The sequence below is a fragment of the Pleurodeles waltl genome, chromosome 9, assembly GCF_031143425.1.
Source record: "Pleurodeles waltl isolate 20211129_DDA chromosome 9, aPleWal1.hap1.20221129, whole genome shotgun sequence".
Lineage (NCBI taxonomy): Eukaryota > Metazoa > Chordata > Amphibia > Caudata > Salamandridae > Pleurodeles > Pleurodeles waltl.
Window position 1 is genome coordinate 1,084,854,301 of NC_090448.1, and position 21,752 is coordinate 1,084,876,052.

A 21,752-nucleotide genomic window follows, 5' to 3' on the forward strand; every position below is an offset into this window, starting at 1 on the left:
GCTCCTGCTTGCTAGAAGCGGAGTGTTTGTTTTTGCTTGGCAGGAGCTGCTCCAGGGCCCCTCTATCTATTTTTAATACGTAGCCCTGGGGAGTTGTGGTCCCCCGGGGCTCGGGGACGGTCTGTGTGGGCCCCTGCATATTTATGACATATAGCCCTGGGGAGGTGGTGGTCCCTGAGGCTTTTTAGAGCCCTAGAAGGGGTGCCCCGTGCACCCCCATACTCATATTTTTGTAATAAGTGACTATGCCCCCGGGACCTAGCCATCCGGGGCAAAATTAAAAGCATGCGTGGGAGACTGTGATTGTTTTCTTTTTTTAAATTCATGGTGAAATTCGCAAATATTCACGCATTTTGCCATGCGTTTTTAAAAAAATGCTTTTTTTCTCTGGTAGAGTCATAGGGGGACCCTTGGAGCAAGGCTACGGGATTAGGGGATTCCTACCCTGCCCCACTTTTCTTTTTTCCCGGGGGGGTGGGGAATCGGCTGAAGCAGAGTCCTAAAATGGCTGCCAACACTTCCTGGTGTTGGCAGCCAATCAATTCTCTGCACGAGATTGCCACTATCTGAGCTTCTAGATATACACATTTGGATATCCTTTAGTATCTCGAAAACTACTGAACAGATTTACACCAAATAACAAAAAGCATGCTTTCTAGACCAAAAGCTTAGTTTCTGCCAAATGTGGTGTAATTCCGTCCAGCGGTTCAGGCTGTAGTCAAGTCTAAATTCTCTATGGGAATTAACATGGGAATGCACTTTTTTTGACCCCTCCTTTTTCTCAGCTTCTGCTTGATGGATCACCCCGAAACTTTCTATGACAACAAGACTCAACTTGACACTTTGTTTGAAAAATCTCAAGAAGAGTTGTCAAACGGAGCCAAAGATATAGCCAAGTCAAAAAACGCTTTTCTATGAAATCTAGATCCTAGCAATAATTACCTACTGCCAACTGCCAGTAGGTAACATATACACACACATATATAACTCACTATATATCTCATATCATTAAAACAATAACCATTTAATAACATAGGAATATCTACTGACAAATTAAAAAAAAAAAATCTACAAGCAGTTAAAAGGAATATGTTACTTACCCTGTAACCATCTCTTCATGCAGTGCTGTAAATTCACCTACTTTGCATACTCCTGCCATCTAGTGTTGGGTCTGGATGTGTGCAAGTTGTTTTTCTTCGAAGATTCTTTCGAGTCATGAGGTAGAGTGACTACTCCTCCTGGTGATAGTGCGCATGGGAACTGATTCCATTGTTAGATTGTTTTCAAGCAGACGGTTGCGAATGGAGGGTAGAGGAAGTGTAATGAGATGTCTAAGTGAATAGAAAGTAAAACTACAACCACCACAGGGAATTAGCACATGTGAATCTACAGCACTACATGCCACGAACATATGCTTACAGGGTAAGAAACATATTCCGTTCGAGGCATCTGTAGCTGTAGATACATATGCTTTCCATAGACTGTAAAGCAGTTCTCCTCATAAGCGGTGGCTAATCCACAGATGCTACAGTTTTCTGGAAAAGTGTAAGTAGCACTGCCTGACCTATCTTGGCTTGTTGATGCTGCAGAATATCCACACAATAATGTTTAGTGAAAGTGTGTGGTGTAGACCATGTAGCTGCTTCGCATAGGTCAACTATTGGAATGTTCCTAGGAAAGCCATGGATGCTCCTTTCTTCCTAACCGAGTGTGCTCTAGGAGGTGTAGACAGAGTTCTTTTGACTTGTATAACATGTTTTAATGCACTTGACTATCCATTTGGCTATACCTGATTTGGAAATAGGCTTTCCTTTATGGGGTGGGGAAAAGGCAACACATAGTTGTTTAGTTTTCCTGAAAGTTTTAGTTCTATTAATATAGAACATAAGGGCCCTTTTAACATCTCTTGTGTGGTGGGCCATTTTCACATCTGAATCGGACTGTGGAAAAAAAGCGCAATTGAACTGATTGATTGAGGTGAAAATGAGGGACAACTTTAAGGAGAAATTTGGGGTTTGTGCGGAGAACTACCCTGTATCTGTGGAGCTCAAGAAAGGTTCTTCATAGGTTAGAGCCTGGAGCTCACTAAGTCGTCTAAGTGAGGTAATAGCGACCAAAAATGCTGCTTTCCAAGAGAGGAACTGAAGTGGGCATGTATGCAGGGGCTCAAATGGGGGGCCTATAAGTTGTGTAAGAACAATGTTAAGGTTCCATGAGGGTGCAGGTGGAACCCGTCATGGAATAATTCTCTTGAGCACCTCAATAAAAGCTTTAATGACTGGTTCTGAATAAGGAGATGTGTTGTCTATTCTGTAGACAGGTAGTCATTGCAGCGAAATGTAACCTCATGGAAGTGAATGCCAGTCCAGCTTTTTGTAACTGAAACAAGCAGTACACAATTCTTGTACATTGGCTTTGAAAGGATCAATATGTTTTGAATAACAATAACAGACAAACCTTTTCCATTTTGTCGTGTAATACGCTCGGGTGGTAGGTCTACGGGCTTCTTTGAGAATGGTCACAAATTCATGTGGTAGATTGAAGTAACTAAACTACATGACCTCAGGAGCCAAACTGCTAAGCTGAAAGTTTTGGGATGTTGGTGCCTGATTTCTCCATGGTTCTGAGTGAGAAGATCCAGCATGTTGGGGAGTTTCTCGTGGGGAACTACAAAGAGGTATAGTAATGTTGTGAACCAGGGCTGGCGAGTTCAAGTGGGAGCCACTAGTATCAATGCAAGAGATGTGTGCTTGAGCTTCTGAACCAGAAATGGAAGGAGGAGAGGGGGGGGGAGGAAAAAGCATAGGCAAATATCCCTGACCAACTTATCCATAGTGTGTTGCCCTTGGATAGTGGGTGAGGGGATCTGGATGCGAAGTTTGGGCATTTTGTGTTTCTGCGAACAGATTTATTTGAGGGAACCTCCATCTGTGGAAGTATGGGAGGACTTGCTTCCCACTTGTGGACTTGTTGCTGCCTCCTGCTGAGGAGGTCTACAAAATCGCTGTCTGTCCCCAGAAGGTATTCTGCTAACAGATGAATGTTGTGATGTAGAGCCTATTTCTAGATGGTCTGGGATAGGCGAGATAATTGTGGCGATCGTGTCTCCCCCACCTGTTTTTGCAGCTAGGACATGGATGTTCTTCTGTCGTCTGTTCTAGGACAACCTTGTGAATCAGGTGAGGTAGGAATGGTAGTTTGTGCCACAAACCTTTTCCCCGCTGAACTGATACGTTTGCTCTCTTTGTCAGGCAGTGGGGATTCTCTGCTACTTTGAGAATTAGCACACTTGCGAGCAGTGGTAACCACTAGCTAGTCTGATGGTATTTGTCCTCTAATATAAGTGGGATCTCATGGAGAGGGTTTATATTTTTTTTATTGACCCTAGGTGTAATTACTCTAGACAGGGTCTTTAAAAATGTCCTCAATGTGACATAACGTGTTTTAGCATGGGTAAATACTGAGTGGTCCTATGTGTGGATGGAAGGGTCTCAAAGAGGAAATACTCTTCTAAAGGTTCCTTGTGGAGCTGTACATTATGAAAAGTAGGAACCCCATCTATTAACTCCTTATACGCTGTTGAATCGTCCGTAGGAAAGGGACTGGTGGGATATAAATTTGGGTCAGTGTCCCCTGGAGGGTCAATTTCATAGATGTCCCAGGGGTCGGTGTGTGGTGGGGTCCCAAAGGTGTCATGCGTGGCCCGTGCCCACCTGTATCATCATCTGGGGATCCCTGAGGTGAGATATCTAGGGGGTCTCCAACAGACTGACGGAGAAGGTGAGTGTGGTGAAAGATGCAAAGGGCTAGTAGCTTTGTCAGATTTCTTCCTCTGTTTTGGTGGTACTGAAGATCCATGAGCCTTCTGGAAGGACAGCTGTCTTTTTGATGGTGGAGGAATCAGAGTCAAAGTCTTGGTGAGAATACAGCCGGTATGAGGCTCGATATGGATCTGTTTCTGTCGAGCATCCAGCTTCTCTTGAAGTCCATGAAGGATAGGCTGCACTGGCTTGATGGAATCTGGCTTCGGAGCCGGCTTTGATGCTTTTGGATCAGACCCACATTTCTATTTCGGCACCAAAGGTGCACTTGGTGTCGATGCCATGTATGGCGATGGTTGGCTCGGCACTGAGGTGCTTGACGTCAAAGGTTTCTGCCTAGGTTGTTGTTTCGGAGCCAAGTCGGAGGGCGGGGAATCTGAGGCAGTAGCTCAGTGCCAACCATAGCCAGACGGCAGTGGTGGACAGAGAGCCTCTTGATCAGAAGGGGCTGCATGTCTCTTATAGTGTTCAATACTGTGTTGAAGGACCAGGGTACCATACTCAGGGACTGTTGAAATGGTGTAACTTCGTGCATCTCCAGATTGACTTTGAGGTCAGAGTCAGAACTGCTGTCAGGAAAGAATGCCTGTTCCTCTGCAACAGATGCTTCACGTGGCTCTTCTTTGCGGACGTCTTCATGGCCGGGAGTGTCCTCAATGCTTCTCCACTGCATTTCGAGTCGATGTGCTCAAAAGTCTGAGGGTTTTCTTGGAGCAGAAGGATCAACAAGCCTTGCAATCTACCTCCCTGTGTTCTGGAGACAAACACAGGTTACAGACCTGATGTAAGTCAGTTCGGGGATATTTCGTGTGACAGCGAGGGCAGTAACAGAAGTGCGTCCGTTCCATCACCAGTATGGCATTCCCTGGGTAATCTAGGGGCGACTGAGGAAGAATGGCCCCGAAGGCACCGCAGTTGAAGCGCCTTGACCAGCAATGTAACTGTTCCTTGATGTGTAGAACAAGAGAGAACAACAAAACATTACTGATGAGGGTGAAGCACGAACCGAAAAGAGTACCGTGACAGTCTGGAACGGGAATGTAGGCACACACGTCCAAAACTGAAGGCAGAAAGAAAACAATCTAACAATAGAGTTGATGCCCATGCGCATTATCACCAAGAGGAGTCACTCTACCTCGTGACTTGAAAGACTTCTTCAAAGAAAAACAACTAGCACACATCCGGACCCAACACTACATGGCAGGCGTATGCAAACCCTGTGCATTTACAGCCACACATACCTTGAATCTAGAGCTCCATTTCTCATTTCCAACAAATATCGTAGGAACTGAATAGTTTGTGTGTAGCAAATTCTGAACTGTTCCCAGATATATGAAGCCAAGATGGTTCTCAACTGAGTTGTTCATATAGGGAATTACCTCATTAGGAGGGCTGTAGTTTGGTATAATTTTACGTAGTGTGCCATGCAAGCAAGTACTCTATCACACTGTAAAACAAAAAAACACTTACCTATCCAGCTGCTGTTGCAGTTCAGCAGCACAGGCTGCTGTTTGAGTCACATTGGTCAGCAGCGTAACAACTGCAGCTGCTCTCTGAACAAGCATTGGAGCTGTGGAATTGCCTTGGCGACAGTCACTGACTAGGCAAGACAGGGTCTGAATAATTTTCACCAGCACCGGGTAGAGATCCCTGGGAATGCAAGAGTGTGGCGTGAATGACAGTGCCAAGTAAATATTTCTTCAACCTTATGAAAATACAAACAGTAGAAATCAATATGTATATATCTATTCTTTCAAATGTATGAAAGCATGAAATGTATCTACATAAAATTCTTATCCAATCCCCTGTATCGAAAAGTTGCTTTTTACAAGGTAGCGTGTGTGTTGGTGGTTATGCCACTGGGTGGATAACAGCTTCTTTGGTAAACTGCTCAGTCTTTCCTAATTTGTAGCTGAAAAACTTGCTTACAGAAAAATGTCCTATGAAGGTGTTTGGTACATACTCATAGATGTAAGCAACATGAAAACTAGAGTCTAGTAAAATTGTGATGGATTTTTCTAATGTCAGAAACTAGAGTCTGAAAAATTCAGTGAAGGGAATATTGGTTTCAGGAAATGTTAAGAAGCCAGATACATGTGAACTATGTGAAAGAGTAAAAGTGCTCAATGAAAGTCAAGCAAGTAGCTATTGATGATTCCCGTATGTGTAGTACCAAAATGACGCTGGAACCGGTAACGTGGTATCCTAGCAAAGAATTGGGACCCCAGTGCTCTGGGACACAACAGAGATCTAAGTGGGCAAAAGGAAAAATTGAAATAAAAGTAAAAGGTAGCAGAAAGGCTCAAGCCCCCAATAGTGGCAGAATAAAAGTATAGGAGGACTTGATTTGTAGTGGGACTAACCCAGTGCTTAATTTGTGCTTGTTGTTTCCTATTCAGAGCACCAGCACCTATTTTTGAGGGCCAGCACTTATTTTTCTGCCTCAAGCATTTACTGCGAGCAAAAGACATGTATGGAAAGACAGAGGAAGAGGAAAAACGAAAAAGCGTCAAAATGGGAGAAAGCAGAGAGCTGCTAGAGTGAGCTGAAGGGGCAGGAAGTGGCTGTAAATAGATTGAAGAGGCCCGAGATGGCTTCAGGATTACGCCGCCTCAGTATTCCATATTCGCACATTTAATTGCAGCAGCCGTGTGTTTAAGAGGAGGGCTTTAGGCCCCTGCACCTTTTTATTTACAAATTAAGCATTGGACTAACCCAGCCCAGGTTAAAAATGCTCTGATAATCAGAAAGAACAAAGGCCCCGTGGAAGCAGGGTGAACAGCAGAAAACGGTCACTCGGAAGGCCGCACACAAAGCACCTGTTTCTGGAGGTTCGAATGGTGGAGCACGGGATGGGGCCAAGGGGAAGTGGACTAAAATACTTCCTTTGGCTGACGGAAATTACAACTAAAGAGCAGAGAAGGAGCTCCTACAAACAAAACTACTTCAACATAAAAGGATAAGAGGTGAACAGGGCAAATTGGCAAATGTCACCACAAGCTTAAACGAAACAACGAGTGGCGACGTCGGTGTTAAAAAAGAGGGGCAGAGGATTGGGGGATTCTCCACGATTTTATTTGTATTTTTTAATCACATAAATCTCATGATAGTAAAACCAAATTCATCATACTAACATGTTTAACCTGTGTAAATAAATCAATAACATAGCTATTCAATTACAGGAAAATGCTGTATGGTAGCTGTTTCAATCGCAAACCAAACTATTTTATATTTCTTGCGCAAACCATTAGGACATGCCATAAATTTAATCAAATGTTGTTATTTAGGGAAATATAACTGCTACTGACCACACTTCAGTATTTTAGAGTCTGCCCAGCTAAGAGACAAAGAAACATTACAAAACAATCTGTATATTTCCGGTATCTGTCATGCCCTGAACAATCTAACATGTATGCCGTTCCCATAGGGTTTTTAAATTCAGAAAAGGTTAGGCTACTTTCAGAGAGAATGTTTTGTCAATAGCACTGCGAGCAATGGCAGCGCCACATTACCTAGAGAGCCAACCTCATCCTAAAATTGGTGCTTCAGACAATAGTGGATGCTATATCATCAGAGTAAAAACTTATTTTTAAACATTGAGCTGATGAAAGTAAATCAGACAGTGGTTGGGGTGCCATTAGCACCAAATGCTAAGTTATAATAATCATTATACTGCAGAGGATGAATGAAACCTTTTGACAATACAGGCACCAGTAACTTTCCTAATAGTGGAAGGTAGCAGTATTTATCTGAACACAAGTTTTTATTAGTTTAGGTCAATAATTTCAAAATTAATTTTTTTCTGGGACAGAATTGTTGCTCGAACCTGACAAATACTTGTAAGGTATAGCAAGTTAAATTCAATGAGCAACCGAAAGTGTTTCACAATGACCTCTTCCTGTTCCTAATCCTTTTCCTCAACTCCAATATCTCTGATTAAAGATACGCAAGAAGAGCGAAAGTGTCCTACACTCCCTGTGGCATACAGATAAGGATGTTACCACACATGCTCATAAATATACTAGTGTTTGGACTATTGGATGCAGAGGTAGGTCTGGGAAAAGTTTGAGAAAAGTCAACATAAAGAGACGAAATAGTCTTTATGTTGACTGTCCTCAAAACGAACGCAGAGACAAAGTTCGCCCACAATGGATTCTCTTGTGAATGCCGAAGAAATGGACAGAGGTCGCCCTCTGCAAAGCATGATTATATCAGCGGTTTCACACTAAATGTGCAGCATCAGGCCTTTTTTTTAATAAACAAATGGAAAACTATTTGGGTTTCCTGGTCACTAAAAGGACAAGAGACCAATGTTGCAGTCCTTTTCATGGTTTCCACTAAAATGAACTTAAAATAGGAGAGAGGGCAGAACACCTTGGTATTCAGTGACTCGTTTAGAGTTAAATCAGCAGTAATATGGCACCAAAAACACAAACGTGTGTCTCTCCTGTTAAACAATGGCACTAGGGACAAAGGATAGAACAATTGTGCTAAGAACGGGAAAAGACAGAAAGGAAAAGAGAATGGGGAAACAGGTTCTACATACACAAAACAGCCATGTTAAATGTCTATAATAAAATTATGTGAAGTATTTCATTGATTAACATAATGCAAGAGTGAGTTTACAAACAAGCTCAACAACAAGAATAAATATCCTTTCATTTATGCTTGGCCATACAGCAGCAGATCTACCTGTAGAGCTCGCAGGCCTGGCCATACCCAGCGGCAACAGCCCACAGCCGGAAGGCCTCGGTGCTCAGCTTCAAAGCTTCCCCGCGTTGCAGTGGGAGGTCCTGGGGATCTTCAGCTACAAACCTGCTTAGCCGTTCCTTCAGCTCAAATTTATTAAGCTGTTTTACCAGGAGAAAAAAGAGGGTAAACTCTTATGATGAAATTGAAAAACATATAAATAATCTTGAAGGTCTACACTTTTAGTCCTTTAATAAAGTCGCTTTATTTTCTTTAAAGATATTATTATTGTTGTCCAATGCAATAAAACTAAAAAGAAAAACAACTGAAAAAAATAGTTGGTGAGCCCAGGACCTATGGCCCAAATAATTCAATTACCCTTTTATTATCCTAAGGTATAGGTCTGGGTAATTTGTTAAGAATGTGCCAACACAATCTGCGAATAAAAAAAGGCTAAGACAAGCGTTTTGCTCCATCACTAAAACAAATATAAATTTGTCAGGGCCCATTGGGTACAGATGGATGGTCACAAAGAGACAGTAACAGTTTGCGCTCAAATTCGTGAAGCAAACACTCCTCTTTTCAACCATCTCTGCTTTTGTTGTGGTCCACTGGATGTTCATATGACCCACATCCAAAGGCGATAGAAGTCACTGATCTAAGTTAGGAGGAAAGCATACGTTTGCAAAGCGTAACATGTATGTGGGAAAATGAAGAATGCCAGCACTCTCACATGTTATTCTTTCTTCTTTCTCACAACAAAGTACTCTTGTGAGGGACTTTATAATTAGTCTTGTGTTATTTACTACTGCCACCACAGGCAACACTGTTCCCTTGGTCTGTGTGCTCCAAAAACAGATTGGCTATAAGACTTCTTTGTGAAATGTAAGTATATACACATGGGCATGTACAAAGAACATAAGGTAAGCAATTCATGTGTACACTATGAACAATGCTGACATGAGCCTCTTTTTATCACTCTACGTGGGTGTATGTTAAGAACTGCCTAGGCAAGGTCGGAAAGATTGTTAAAGTAGTTTTTCGTAGTATGCCTTTTCACATCTTTGTACCTGCACAAACCTCGTCACCTCTTTTAGGCCTGGACAGCTCAGGTGTTTGATGTGCAAAGTGCACACTGTAAAACTTTTATGTCCAAAATTTTACAGCTTTATGGGCCACCACCTTATTTAAATTACATTTCCTAACTACTTTTCTACAACTATGATGACAGTTTCCATTTGTCTCATCAAAATTCAGAAATCTATGTAAGCAAATGCATACTACTTTCATATTATTGTAGGACATGCATATTTTCGCAGGTGTATAGTGAATACTTCTTGAATACACAAAACACTTGTAAATGGCAAAGGGCATAGCTATCAGCTTCGCAAGTCGTAATTCACAGACCTCTACTTACCTTTACAGACAGTCCATTTTAATAGAGGGGGAAGCCAACATACTAAGAGGGAGAACCGATCCAAAAAAGGGCTAAGGGTCTGTCTCGGCTCTAGTAGCCCGCGCATGAGCTAATCCCAAAAAATAGCCAGTATCTGAATCATGTAACAAACAGGATGTGAAAATAGGACAGTCCTTTTAAAAATAAAAAAGGTATTTCTGCAACACGCAGAGGCATTTCAGCTTAATACGTGAGATTATTTTTGTACAGCCCATAGCCTGGATTCATGTATCGGAAGTTGCTCTCATATCTAATAATAAATTAAAATGAGGCTCCGTAAAACAAAAGTTGCTCCGCAGGGAAGCTAGGATGGTCCTAGGTTTTCTTGTTTCACATTATGGAATTTGCCCACTAAATGGCTACCTCCTTCTCTCCCTTTTATATCAAAGGTTCATGCTTTGTTTTTAATTCTTGGTGTATCACTGTAGAGCCTGGGTAGCAGGCAGAATTCACATCAAAGCTTGGGTCGTTTTGGGTTCGAGGATCCAAGGCTCAAGTTTTAGGAGGCTTTATCACCTCTCCCTTTAGACCCACGCCTAGGTTGGGGCACACGAAGAGGGTGGGCAAGAGTAAGACAGAATCACATGGGGGGTGACAGGCTGGCGGAAGCCCAGTGCAGGCTGGTGTGGGTAGAAACGGATCACAATGGTACGTCAAGCTTAGTGGGAGCTTCACCATCTAATTGGGTCTGAGAGTATGTGGGTAGTGGCCTCACCATCATACATTGTGCCCAGGGTGACCGCTCTACATAGTAGGGTCCCTGCAACGTAATGGACCTTGGGTGTCTGCAGCGAGTACTCTCTCCATGAACAGTTGTGTACATGGTGGAGGTTGTCTGTAGTAGAGACTTGCCCCCTAATCGATCTTGGCTATCTGAAATTAGTATGCTCTCTGAAGAGCTGTGCATGGGACAAAGGCTGTACGTGGTAGGGGCGTTCCCACCTAACTGGGCTTGGGTGTGCGAAGGGAGTGGGCTCTCCGTGAAGAGAAGTATACAGGCTTGAAGGCTGTATATAGCAGGAGTATGAACACCTAATGGGGATTGGGTGTCTTCGTGAAGACCTTTGCACGGGGGAATGCTCTGTAGCAGGAGGGCTATGTATAGGACTTTTGTCAGCTAATGGGGCTTCAGTGTCTGGGGGTATCAGACTGCCAGTGAAAAAAGTTGTGCAGCTGGCGAAGGATAATCATACTAGAGCTTTGGCCACTTAATGGGGATACTGTGTCTATAGGGAGTGTCACAGTTTAATAATGTTGTATAAGCACATATGTTGATGTACATTTTGCTTTCCATGCTTCTAGGCCATTTAGAAGTTATTACATGTTTCAAATACTGTACCATTTAGTAGAGTAAATTGAAAAGCAGTATGGCAGAGGGAGTAATCAGTAATGTCACCAATGATGTCAGTGAACATGTAATGAGTGATGTAACATGTGAGGTCATAAGCAGTCAATGGCGGGGATGCAAGTTATAGTTAGCATAGCCAACTATAACTGTGGAGGGAATTTCAATGGTTTTCGAGTAAAATGTTGCATTCCAACTAACATTTTCACCAAACTATTAGAACAGGTTAACCTTTGTTTTTTTAGGGATTTTTTTTGCAATACCCAACTATAATTGTCACTTTAACCTTTATATTTTTAGTGAATTACCAGGGATTTTTTTTTTAATGTAAAGTCATGACAATATATAAAACGCAGGCCTGTTGCCCTTGTCAAGGGAACACAATATCAATTTATAAAGACAAGCCTATTAGCACTGTGGGGGGGGGGTAGGAACATCTATATAAAAGGTAAGCCTATTTGCTTTATCAAAAGATAACTATCTTGAACAAAACAAGTTTGACAGGTTAATAATCATACAAAAAACAATAGATTTCAAAACCATATTAAAATATATTCATCCATAATAACAAGCATTGCAACATTTGTTAATAATAGTTAACTAACGCATTTGTATTCAAAACAACATCACATATCTATCAGACTCTCTTTTACGCTCTTCATACCACATAATGCAGCAATAAGACCAACCACAAGGGGTCCCTGCATTCCCAAGGTGACGTACAAAAGCTTCAGCTCTAGGAATGCTTATAAATATCATAGCTTTTACCGAGGTCATGTTCTAAAAACCATCGGAAGATCCCCTCACAAAACTCTAAACACATGCTGGTGGTACCCCCTACTCAGACTGGAGCACCGCCATGCAGCAGAATATGTAAATTAGACCACGAAGGGTATTATGGGGAGCTCCTTGCCAAGATTAGTGAATAATAAATAAGTTGCTCTGGCCACTCACTCCCCGCTTTCTCTTTGTTTATTTTAGTTTTTTGGGGTGTCTCAAATCCACCAGGACACCTACAGCATGCTTTTTTTGTTGGGGGTCGCAAGGAAAGGCCCATGGCCCCCACAGCCCTTCTGGCTCCCTTACCAGCATCCATTGTGGGTGCTTTGTGGGTGCAGGCGGGAGCTGGCTTCATTAGTTTTAGCCCGCCTGGTAGGAGCTGCTCCTTTTTGTGCTCCCACCGGGCATCAGCAATCCTCTGCTCCCTCTCAATTTCTTCAAGTGCAGGCAGGGCGATAGATTTCTGCTCCCACCCAGCAGAAACCTTTCCGCTCCTTCCGGGTGGATACAATGATGCCTTCTGCTGGGCAGGGAACAATAATGTCACTGGGGATGGGGTAACTAGGACACTGGTATGCATCGGGCCCTGGGGCATGGTGTCCCTGGAGCCATACCATACCTCAGACATGGGACCCAAAATGTAATGCGGCGGACCCCGGGGGATGGAGAATACTGCATCTAGTGGAAAGACTGCATATTCTTGTCCCATATTTACAGAACACGTTCTATAATAGACAGCTGGTTGATCAACAAACGCATGCTACCCAAGTTATTGAGTCTTGTGAGCTAATGGAAGAGAATGTCTCCTAAAACGGCCTAGTAATATTGGTCCTTAACTTTGCATCAGTAGCCCCCCACCGGCAGAAGATGCAGGATGAATACCCTAAAATACAGAATGCCTACAGAGAAACAGCCCCTACGTCAGCAACTGAAAGACTAAATGGACTTGAATTAACACTCCATATCCTTTCCCCCAGGTTCTTTTCACATCTGTTTGAGGTTCGATGATGAGCCCCTCAGCGATGATCCTGCAGGAAGCCTAGATCAAACAAAAATAATTGGAAGCGAAATATTAGCATTTCACTACTCTATGCCACAATTCAGTGACACCTGCAACTCTGCTGAGCTTAGTGAGAGCAAGATATAACCAGAACTCCTTTTCTTCCAGAGCTAAATTAGCTCTAAATAAGCTCAAATCCAGGGAAAGCATCGGGCAGGATGGCTTCCCGACTCAAATTAATGAGATTACGACTGCTGTGGTTAGCCCCTCTTCTATGTAAAGTCCTAAAGGACGCACACAAACAGATATCCTGCTTCAAAGGATAATCCCAGCATGTACACATAGAACCTACGTGGTCTTTTTGTCTCTCTGAGAACATCAAGTACCACACGAGGAAGATCTTGCATTTCATGAGGCAAGTATGCAAAAATATGGATGAAAAGCTGGCCTGGTCCCTTGACGCTCAGAAGATCTTTGACTGAGTCTGATGGTGTTACTTTTTCAGAACAATGGAAAGGGCTGGCCTTGGCCGGCACACCATCCAAAAGGTTTTCTAGTTGTACCAATCACTAACAGCATCAACACCAGTCGCGGCTGGCGACTTGGCATGGTGGCGGGGCGAGCGGGTGGAGGCCAAACAAATGTCTATATATAAAAAATGTTTATAAAAATTACTTACCTCGTCGCCGTGCTGCTCCTGCGTCGCCGCTGTTGCACTCTAGGCACAGGCTCCCAGCCTGCCCTGCGTCAACCATGACACTGCAAAAAGCAGCGTCATGATTGGCTGCAGCGCCGCGTCTGGGTGCTCCAGCACAGACTGGGAGCCTGCGCAGGATCTCTCCAACCCAGCACCACAGTGTCAGGTTGGCGAGAGCCCTCGTGCGCATGGATGTTTGGCTGGCCCGAGACAGCTGGCCAAACATATGTTTGCTCTATGCACTCCCATCCATGCTCGTCACCCCCATGGCCCCGTCCCTTTAGAAACAAAACAAAAATAAACAGCGTTTATTTTTGTTTTGTTTCTAAAGGTTGCAGCTCCTGCTGCTGCTGGCAGGTGGGCGATGCTCCTCTGCCCTAATGGAGGAGCCACCCCATATCAACACACTGTAAATATGCACAAAAGATTTTTACATCTACAAGGGTATCTGCCACTCTTCTTTTTTCTCTTTCAAATGGCATTAGAGCATCTGGCAATAATTATCAAACATACACTAGAGGAACAAGGAACATTTTAATGGTGAACACAACTGTGAAGTGGCTCAAAGGGGGCGCATAGCGAGAATGTGAGAACAAGATTCAAGTCCCACTGAGGCAGGGGAGAAAAAGATGAGCTAAACCCTTCAAGAACCTATGTACAATAGGAAATTTAAAAAAAGAGGGCTGATCATGTAATTTGAGAAATGCAGATATAGCAGACTGATAACCTTTAAGAGTTACGAGAGCAGAGCCGTGCTGGGCAAGAGAGAGAATGAGGAGAAGAATCTGAGAAAGGGGAGCAGAAAGGGCATCAACATTTCTGTCAGAACACTAGGCCACAAAGTTTTTCCAACAGTATTATACTGTCTTGGTGGAGAAATGCCTGGCTGTCAAGATGACATTGTACACTTTGGGGGAAGGGGTTCAAAAGTTGTCAACCGGAGCCTCTCAATTTTCACTGAAGAAGGCAGAGATTGGACAGGTTGGGGTGGAAAGCCCTCTCCTGCTGCTGTGACAGAAGATACTCCCAAAGGGGCCACCTGAGTGGAGAATCGATTGCCATGCTCAGTAGCTCAGGATACCAGACTCTCCCTGCTCAGTCTAGAGCCACAAGGATTACTTGAGCCCAGTTGACCTTACTCTTCTTGAGAACTCTGGGCAGAAGTGGCATGGGTGGAAAGGCGCACAGGAGGCCTAAGCTTCACTCGAGATGAAAAGCGACTCCAAGCAAGAGCTGCCTTGGAAACTCCACGGCACAACAGTGCTGACATTGTACGTTCTCTGTGGTGGCGAACAGATCTAACCAGGGCTCTCCCCACTGCTGAAAGAAACTTTGCATCATCTCCGGATGGAGATGCCATTTGTGATCCACTATTCATCTTTGGCTGAATTTGTCCACCTTGGCGTCCGGACAACCTGCCAGGTGTTAAACCAACAAAGATAGGCTCTGATGTTCCAAACATGTCCAGAGACACAGATCCTCTTGACAAAGGTCCACAACCCCATACCGCCCTGTTTGTAGCAGTACCACATGGTGGCGGAGTTGTCCGTTAACACCTTTCCTTGATGGAGGGTAGATATGCTTTCAGTGCCAGTCGGATCGCTCAGAGGTCCAGCAAGTTGATGTGAAGTCCGGATTCTGCCAGAGACCAGAGTCCTCTGATCTTGACCTATCCCAGATGGCCGCTTCATCCCAGGAGTGACGCATCTGTCACTACTGTGGGATCTGGTTGGGGAAGGGAAAGGGATCTGCCCCTAACCCAATTTGTTAGCCACCACTGCAGATCTTTCGCACATCATTCTGAGAACTGTACCATGTAGGGGAGATTCCCCTGATGCTGTGCCCATCGAAACTTCAGATCCCACTGCAGAGCCCGAATATGCCATCGGGTATGTTTTACCAGCAGGATGCAGGAGGTCATGAGGCCCAGCAGCCTCAGAGTCCGTATCCCCTAAACCCATGATAGAGGCTGAAACATTGGTATCAGAGCCTGAATATCCTGGACTCACCACTCAGGAGGATAAGCCCAAAACTGCACTGTGTCCAGAACAGCTCCGATGGAAGGGAGCATCTGAAAGGAAGTTAGGTGTGACTTTGGCATGTTCATATTGAACCCCAGCAAGAGCATGAGGTTTGCTGTAGTCTGGAGGTGAGAGACAACTGCCTGGGGCGAGTCCGCTTTCAACAGGAAGTTGTTGCAATAGGGGAAGACTGACACCTCTGATCTTCGAAGATGAGCTGCAATCAGACGAGTGTGTTGAGTCCCATTAATTGCTCTGCTTAGTTTAAAGGAGCTGTACAGTCCCGACTACGAGCCAGTCTATACAAACATGCCAAGATGAATAAAGAGCGAACTGCGGGTGTGCGTTATGGACAGCATATTGCTCCATGTTAGATGATATTTGCCCAGTTCTCTGCTAACTTTCTAGGCATCAACCATTAACCTTCAATCAGTCAAGGCTGGGGCAGTTTGGACCCAGCAGCAGAAGCAGTGCAGTGGGAGGGGAGGGAGGGAACCGTGGATCACCTTGCTACTGAATCCATACACTCAGCTCCTTAAAGGAAAGCAGTCTGGGTGTCTGCCGAGGTTTAATGCAGCATCTGACTACAGCTTGCTAAACCAGGTCATTGTTTACCTGCCATTTGTACTTTTCCAATAATCTTTTAAGAGCAATTATTACAAATCTTCTACTATACAACAATCCATTCCTCTGCTGAAATAATCACATGCATCAATAACTGCATACTTGATTCTGTGATCAGAACAAAGATTTTATATGACCCCTTACCAATCTTGCACATAGGTTCCGGCCAGAGGATGCCAAAACTCTAAGCAGCTTCATAGCACCAGCACAAGGTATGCCATATAGACATGTGAGTAGGGTTCCATCTTTGTCAGCTGGACAATTCCACTGTGCTGGTAGGAAGTTCTGAATGACTGTCTCCATAAGTCTTGGGCAATCCATGACCTGCAGAAAAAAAAGACATCATAGGAGTTCACATTACTGATAGGTACTCTTACATCATAGATTTTCAATATAACACTATGAAAAAATGCACCTAAAACAAATGTAAGCTTTACGAACCCTGATAGTTTTGCAGATTGCTCTGTAACTAGCTATTAAGGATTACAAATTGATAGTTTGGCATTCTGTTTGACCAGCAGACAATTTTGTTAGCAACATTACTCAACTTGGAGCAGAAAGCTCAATGAAATGAACATCTATAGTTCACAGCACTAGGTCTGATGTCTGTCTACTAATCACTTTTCCTAAGTAAGTGGAGCTTCATTTACGACTTCTATCTTGTCGAAAGCATTCCTTCCTTATGATCAACAGTTAATTGCACAGAGTGATTCAGAGTTTTATCAGAACAACGTAAACGTTTTTTAGGTTCAAATTACATTTTGTATGACACTTCTAATTATAGTGCTTTTAAAAGATAAAAACACCCAGCAAGCACATAATGCAGCACAAGGCCTATCTGAAACCGCCAGTTGTGAGATACTAAATGTCTCAAATCTAGCACTTCTCATCCAAACACTGATGTCCAGCAGCTAAGCTAAGCCCAATGCGCCCAAAACTGAATCTCAACAACGCACACCCACTTTTGCATGCAGTTATGACTGTCAAACACAGCCCTAGAAGGATTCACAAAGTTCACAAAGCTAGCTCATCACCTTTACAACATCAACTTGTCCTTCATAAAAACACAGACTTAGAATCATCATAAAGAAGAATGAGTCAGTATGGAATCAGCAACACATTCCAGAATCAGAGTTCTGCAACACTGTGACAACACAATTTGTGCTACCAACTCCATTACCACCCTAGTCACCTGGTACAGCTTCAGAAATGCAGCTGTCCAGTTCTTAATCTAAGCCAGTGGTTGCTGGTGGGGGGCAGCCAGCTCTCTTTTTTGGAGACTGGCACTTATTTTACTGCACCAGGCATTTACCTAGGAGAAAAGAGAGGAAAAAACAAACAAAACAGAAAGACAGTAGGAAGAGAAAGATGAAAAAAAACATAATGGAGGGAGAAAGCATGAACCTGCAAGAGTGAGATAAAGGGGCAGGGGGTGTCTGGTAGTGGATTAAAGAGGTAAGTAATGGAATAAGGACTAGGCAGCTTTTGTATTGGGTGTGTCAACATTAATTTGCACCAGCTGCAGGCTTCAAAGTAGTGCTTTGGGCACAGGCATTCATTCTAGCAAGAAACAATAAACTGAGCCTTATCACACCCGTAATGGATGCCGCTGTGACAGTAAGATTACCAGCGTACTTAAGAGACTTAGGGGGTCATTACGACCCTGGCGGTCGGCGGAGAAGCAGCGGTCTTACCGCCAACAGGCTGGTGGTAAAAATTTTGAAATTATGACCATGGTCATCCGCCACTTCTCCGTTCCGCCCGCCAGGGCGGAGACGACCGCTGGGCTGGAGACCTGGGTCTCCAGCCCGGTGGTCGTCACAATACCGCTGGCGGTATTATGACCCGGCTGACCGCCATGGATTTCATGGGGTTTGGAACCGCCATGAAATCCATGGCAGTAAGCACTATCAGTGGCAGGGAATTCCTTCCCTGGCACTGATAGGGGTCTCCCCCACCCCGAGTCCTTCCCCTACACCCCCCACCACCCCTGCCAAAGGTGGCAGGACCCCCCTCCCCACCCCTACCCCAACATTACCTTACACATATACACCGGACACGCACGCAGGCACCACCAACACACATACCCGCACACACACCAACATACATGCCAACTGCCACACACACAGTCATACACGCACACCCTCATTCAGACATACACGCACACATCCATACAGATATACATACATACAGACAGACACGCACTCATTTCCAAACACACAACACCCCCGCATGCATACACGCACTCATACACCCCCTCTACATACACACACGCACACCCCCATGCACGCACACAACACACAACTCTCCCACGCCCCCCTCCCCTAACGGATGATCAACTTACCTGGTCCGTTGATCCTCCGGGAGGGGACGGGATCCATGGGGGCTGCTCCGCCGCCATCACACCGTCAACAGAACACCGCCACGCCAAATCACAGGACGTGATTTGGTGGGCGGTGTTCTGTTGACGGTGTGGTGGAGGTGGAGCAACCTCCACTTCCCCACCGTCCGCCAGTATGGCTGCTGGGGGCTCTCCGTCCGAAAAAGGACGGAGGGCTGCCAGCAATCATATTACGCCGAGCGGAAAACTGCCACTACTGGCAGTCTTCAGCACAGCGGTCCCTCTGCGGTCTTGTCAAAAGACTGCTGAGGTCAAAATGACCCCCTTACTGCCCATTCTTGGTGGTTAGCACAACATCAGAAGTCAACGGCTCCTCTGAGTCTGAATTCAAAACAGTAAAAAGATAATGTTCTGAAGCTATGGAACTACATCTTTATTCAGGTTAGATTTGCAACGTTTTTCTTTCAATTCAGAGAAAAAGCATAAAACTTACTTTGCCAAGGAGCAATTCACAAACATTTCTGCTCCTGTCCACTGACTTGGCCTAGGAATACCAATGCCTCCTCCACTCCACATAAGCCATGTCTTTGCTCAGTAAAAGAGAGCTTACAAAAAGTATTTGCCATCCGTTGACAAGGTCACCGCCAATACTTGCCATCAAAATCAAAATCCATGTAAATGAAAGAACTGCATGCAATCAAAGTTGATCTAAGAGCAGAAAGTAACAGCAGTCTTGTGTTCTGAACAAGAGAGACATCCCTCGTGAAAGACTGCAGAGCACTGTGGGCGTAGCCACTACTGGTGCAGTAGGTGTAGTGCACCGGGGCTCAGAGACCTGAGGGGCCTAGGGAACACTGTAAATTGCTGTCTTTTACTATTCTAACATACGTTAAAGGGGCTATTTTCCTTATTTGAACCAGGGCTCATGGCATCATTGCTAGGTTTGTGCAAAACAGACCAGAGAGCCTAGATTTGATTAAACAGGCTGTGTGACTACAACCCAACAACATCTCTTGTGTGCCTTCTCTCATATTTCAACTTTAATTACACCGTCTTTGCCGCAACATATGGAGCAGTCTTAGATATGTTCAGCACTGTCAAAGGGTAAAAAAAACAGGTGGGTTCCATGGTGTTCCTGCAATGCCATTTTTTCTACTAAAATAGAGGATAGTGAAACCCTGAGTCCGATATCCCTTGCCAACTCTTCTCTTTAAAATGGTCTTGAACTGAACTGCCTCAAAGCTATATACATAATGCCTTTCCTTAAAAAACATTTGAGATCAGTCCTTAAGTGGGAAGGGTATGCCCAGACGTGGGTCCCTTGCTCACTGTGCCACTGGAATCAAGCTAGCCTGGCTGAAGAAGGATGATACCTTGAAACCGGTCCCAGGATGCTTGTTTCCGGTCCAGGGAGGACCTGGCTTGGCAGTTCGGGCTGGACTGTTCCCATGAGGAACAGGGTCAACACTGATTTGCATATGGCTGGGTCCAAACTGGGGTGGCATGGTGAGCAAAAGAACGATGGATTAAACTCAGATCTGTGACAGGGGGTGAGTGTTTGCATTGTCAGCACTCCGTCCATCATCCTTTTTGTGTTGCTAATGTCGCCCTAAGTGGGAAGGGTATGCCCAGACGTGGGTCCCGTGCTTCCCATGCCACTGGATTCAAGCTAGCCTGGCTGATGAGGGGTGAAACCCCAAAACCGGTCCCAGGATGCTTGTTTCGGGTCCAGGGAGGACCTGGCTTGGCAGTTTAGGCTGGACTGTTCCCATGAGGAACAGGGTCAAGACTGATTTGCATATGGCTGGGTCCAAACTGGGGTGGCATGGTGAGCAAAAGAACGATGGATTAAACCCAGATCTGTGACTCGGGGTGAGTGTTTGCATTGTTCAGCACTCCGTCCATCATCCTTTTTGTGTTGTTAAGGTCCTACATAGGCACCACCCCGGTGTGCTGACAGCAGTTTCCTTTTACGATTTTCCACACCAGAAGTGCAGAGCCATGAAGAACAATGACCACCGGTGCATCAAAACTAGGGTCCTGAAAGGGGTGTCCCTGGCCCTAGAAATCAGTTTTCAGAGCAGGGAGAATGGGTGGGTCGTTAAGGAATCTGCAACTAAATATTGTCTCTACCAGATAAGGCATTACCGAAGGTAACTTGTCCATCTGATAAAGACATCTAGTTGCAGATTCCTTACCTTAGAATAGATATCTAAGCAATATCATCCCCAGAGGTAGGCCTGCGAACTAAGATCACACTACAAAGTCCTGCAGAACCGTACGGGCAAAGTGCCCATCCCTACAGACTCGACAGTCCAGGCAGTAGTGCTTGGTAAATGTGTGCAGAGATGTCCACGTTGCCGCCTGACAGATGTCAAGGACTGGAGCTCTGCGTGCTATTGCAGTGGTTGCAGCTTTAATTCTGGTAGAATGAGCAAGCAAGTCCTCAGGGGGTAGCTTCTTAGCCAATGTATGACACATTTTAATGCAGAGTACGATCCAGCTGGAGAAGGTTCTCTTCTACACCGCCCAACCTTTCTTCACACCCACATAACCCACTAAGATTTGATCATCCACCCGGAACTCTTTGGTACGATCAAGGTAGAACGTCAATGTTCTTTCTGGGTCCAGGTGGTAGAGTCTCTCCTCTTCCCTAGAAGGATGTGGGGGTGCGTAAAAAGTAGGCAAGTTGATGTATTGGCCTACATGAAAGGGTATAACCACTTTCGATGAAAGGAGGCCCATGTGCGAAGCACCACTTTCACAGGATAAATGGAAAGGTAGGGTGCCTTAGATGACAATGCCTGCAGCTCACTGACCCTGCAGGCAGATGTAATGGCCTCAAGGAAGGCTGATTTCATAGTGAGAAGCCTGAGAAGACAATTGTGTAGAGGCTTAAAAGGAGCAAATTCAAATCCCACTGGCGAAGGAGGAAACATACGAGTAAGGCCTTTAAGGAACCTATTAAAAATAAGAGA

General features: G+C 44.6%; 1 protein-coding gene across 3 annotated transcripts in view; it reads right to left on the bottom strand.

The window, feature by feature from the left end:
• Positions 1–21,752, bottom strand: part of RPAP1 (RNA polymerase II associated protein 1) — a 251,935-nt gene that overhangs the window by 80,090 nt on the left and 150,093 nt on the right. For all 3 annotated transcript variants that reach the window (XM_069208759.1, XM_069208760.1, XM_069208758.1), the window contains exons 14-16: positions 16,578–16,757; positions 8,514–8,671; positions 5,292–5,471 (exon numbers count right to left, since the gene is read on the bottom strand). In XM_069208759.1, coding sequence (XP_069064860.1) covers positions 5,292–5,471; positions 8,514–8,671; positions 16,578–16,757 — 518 coding nt within the window. The remainder of the gene's footprint in view (positions 1–5,291; positions 5,472–8,513; positions 8,672–16,577; positions 16,758–21,752) is intronic.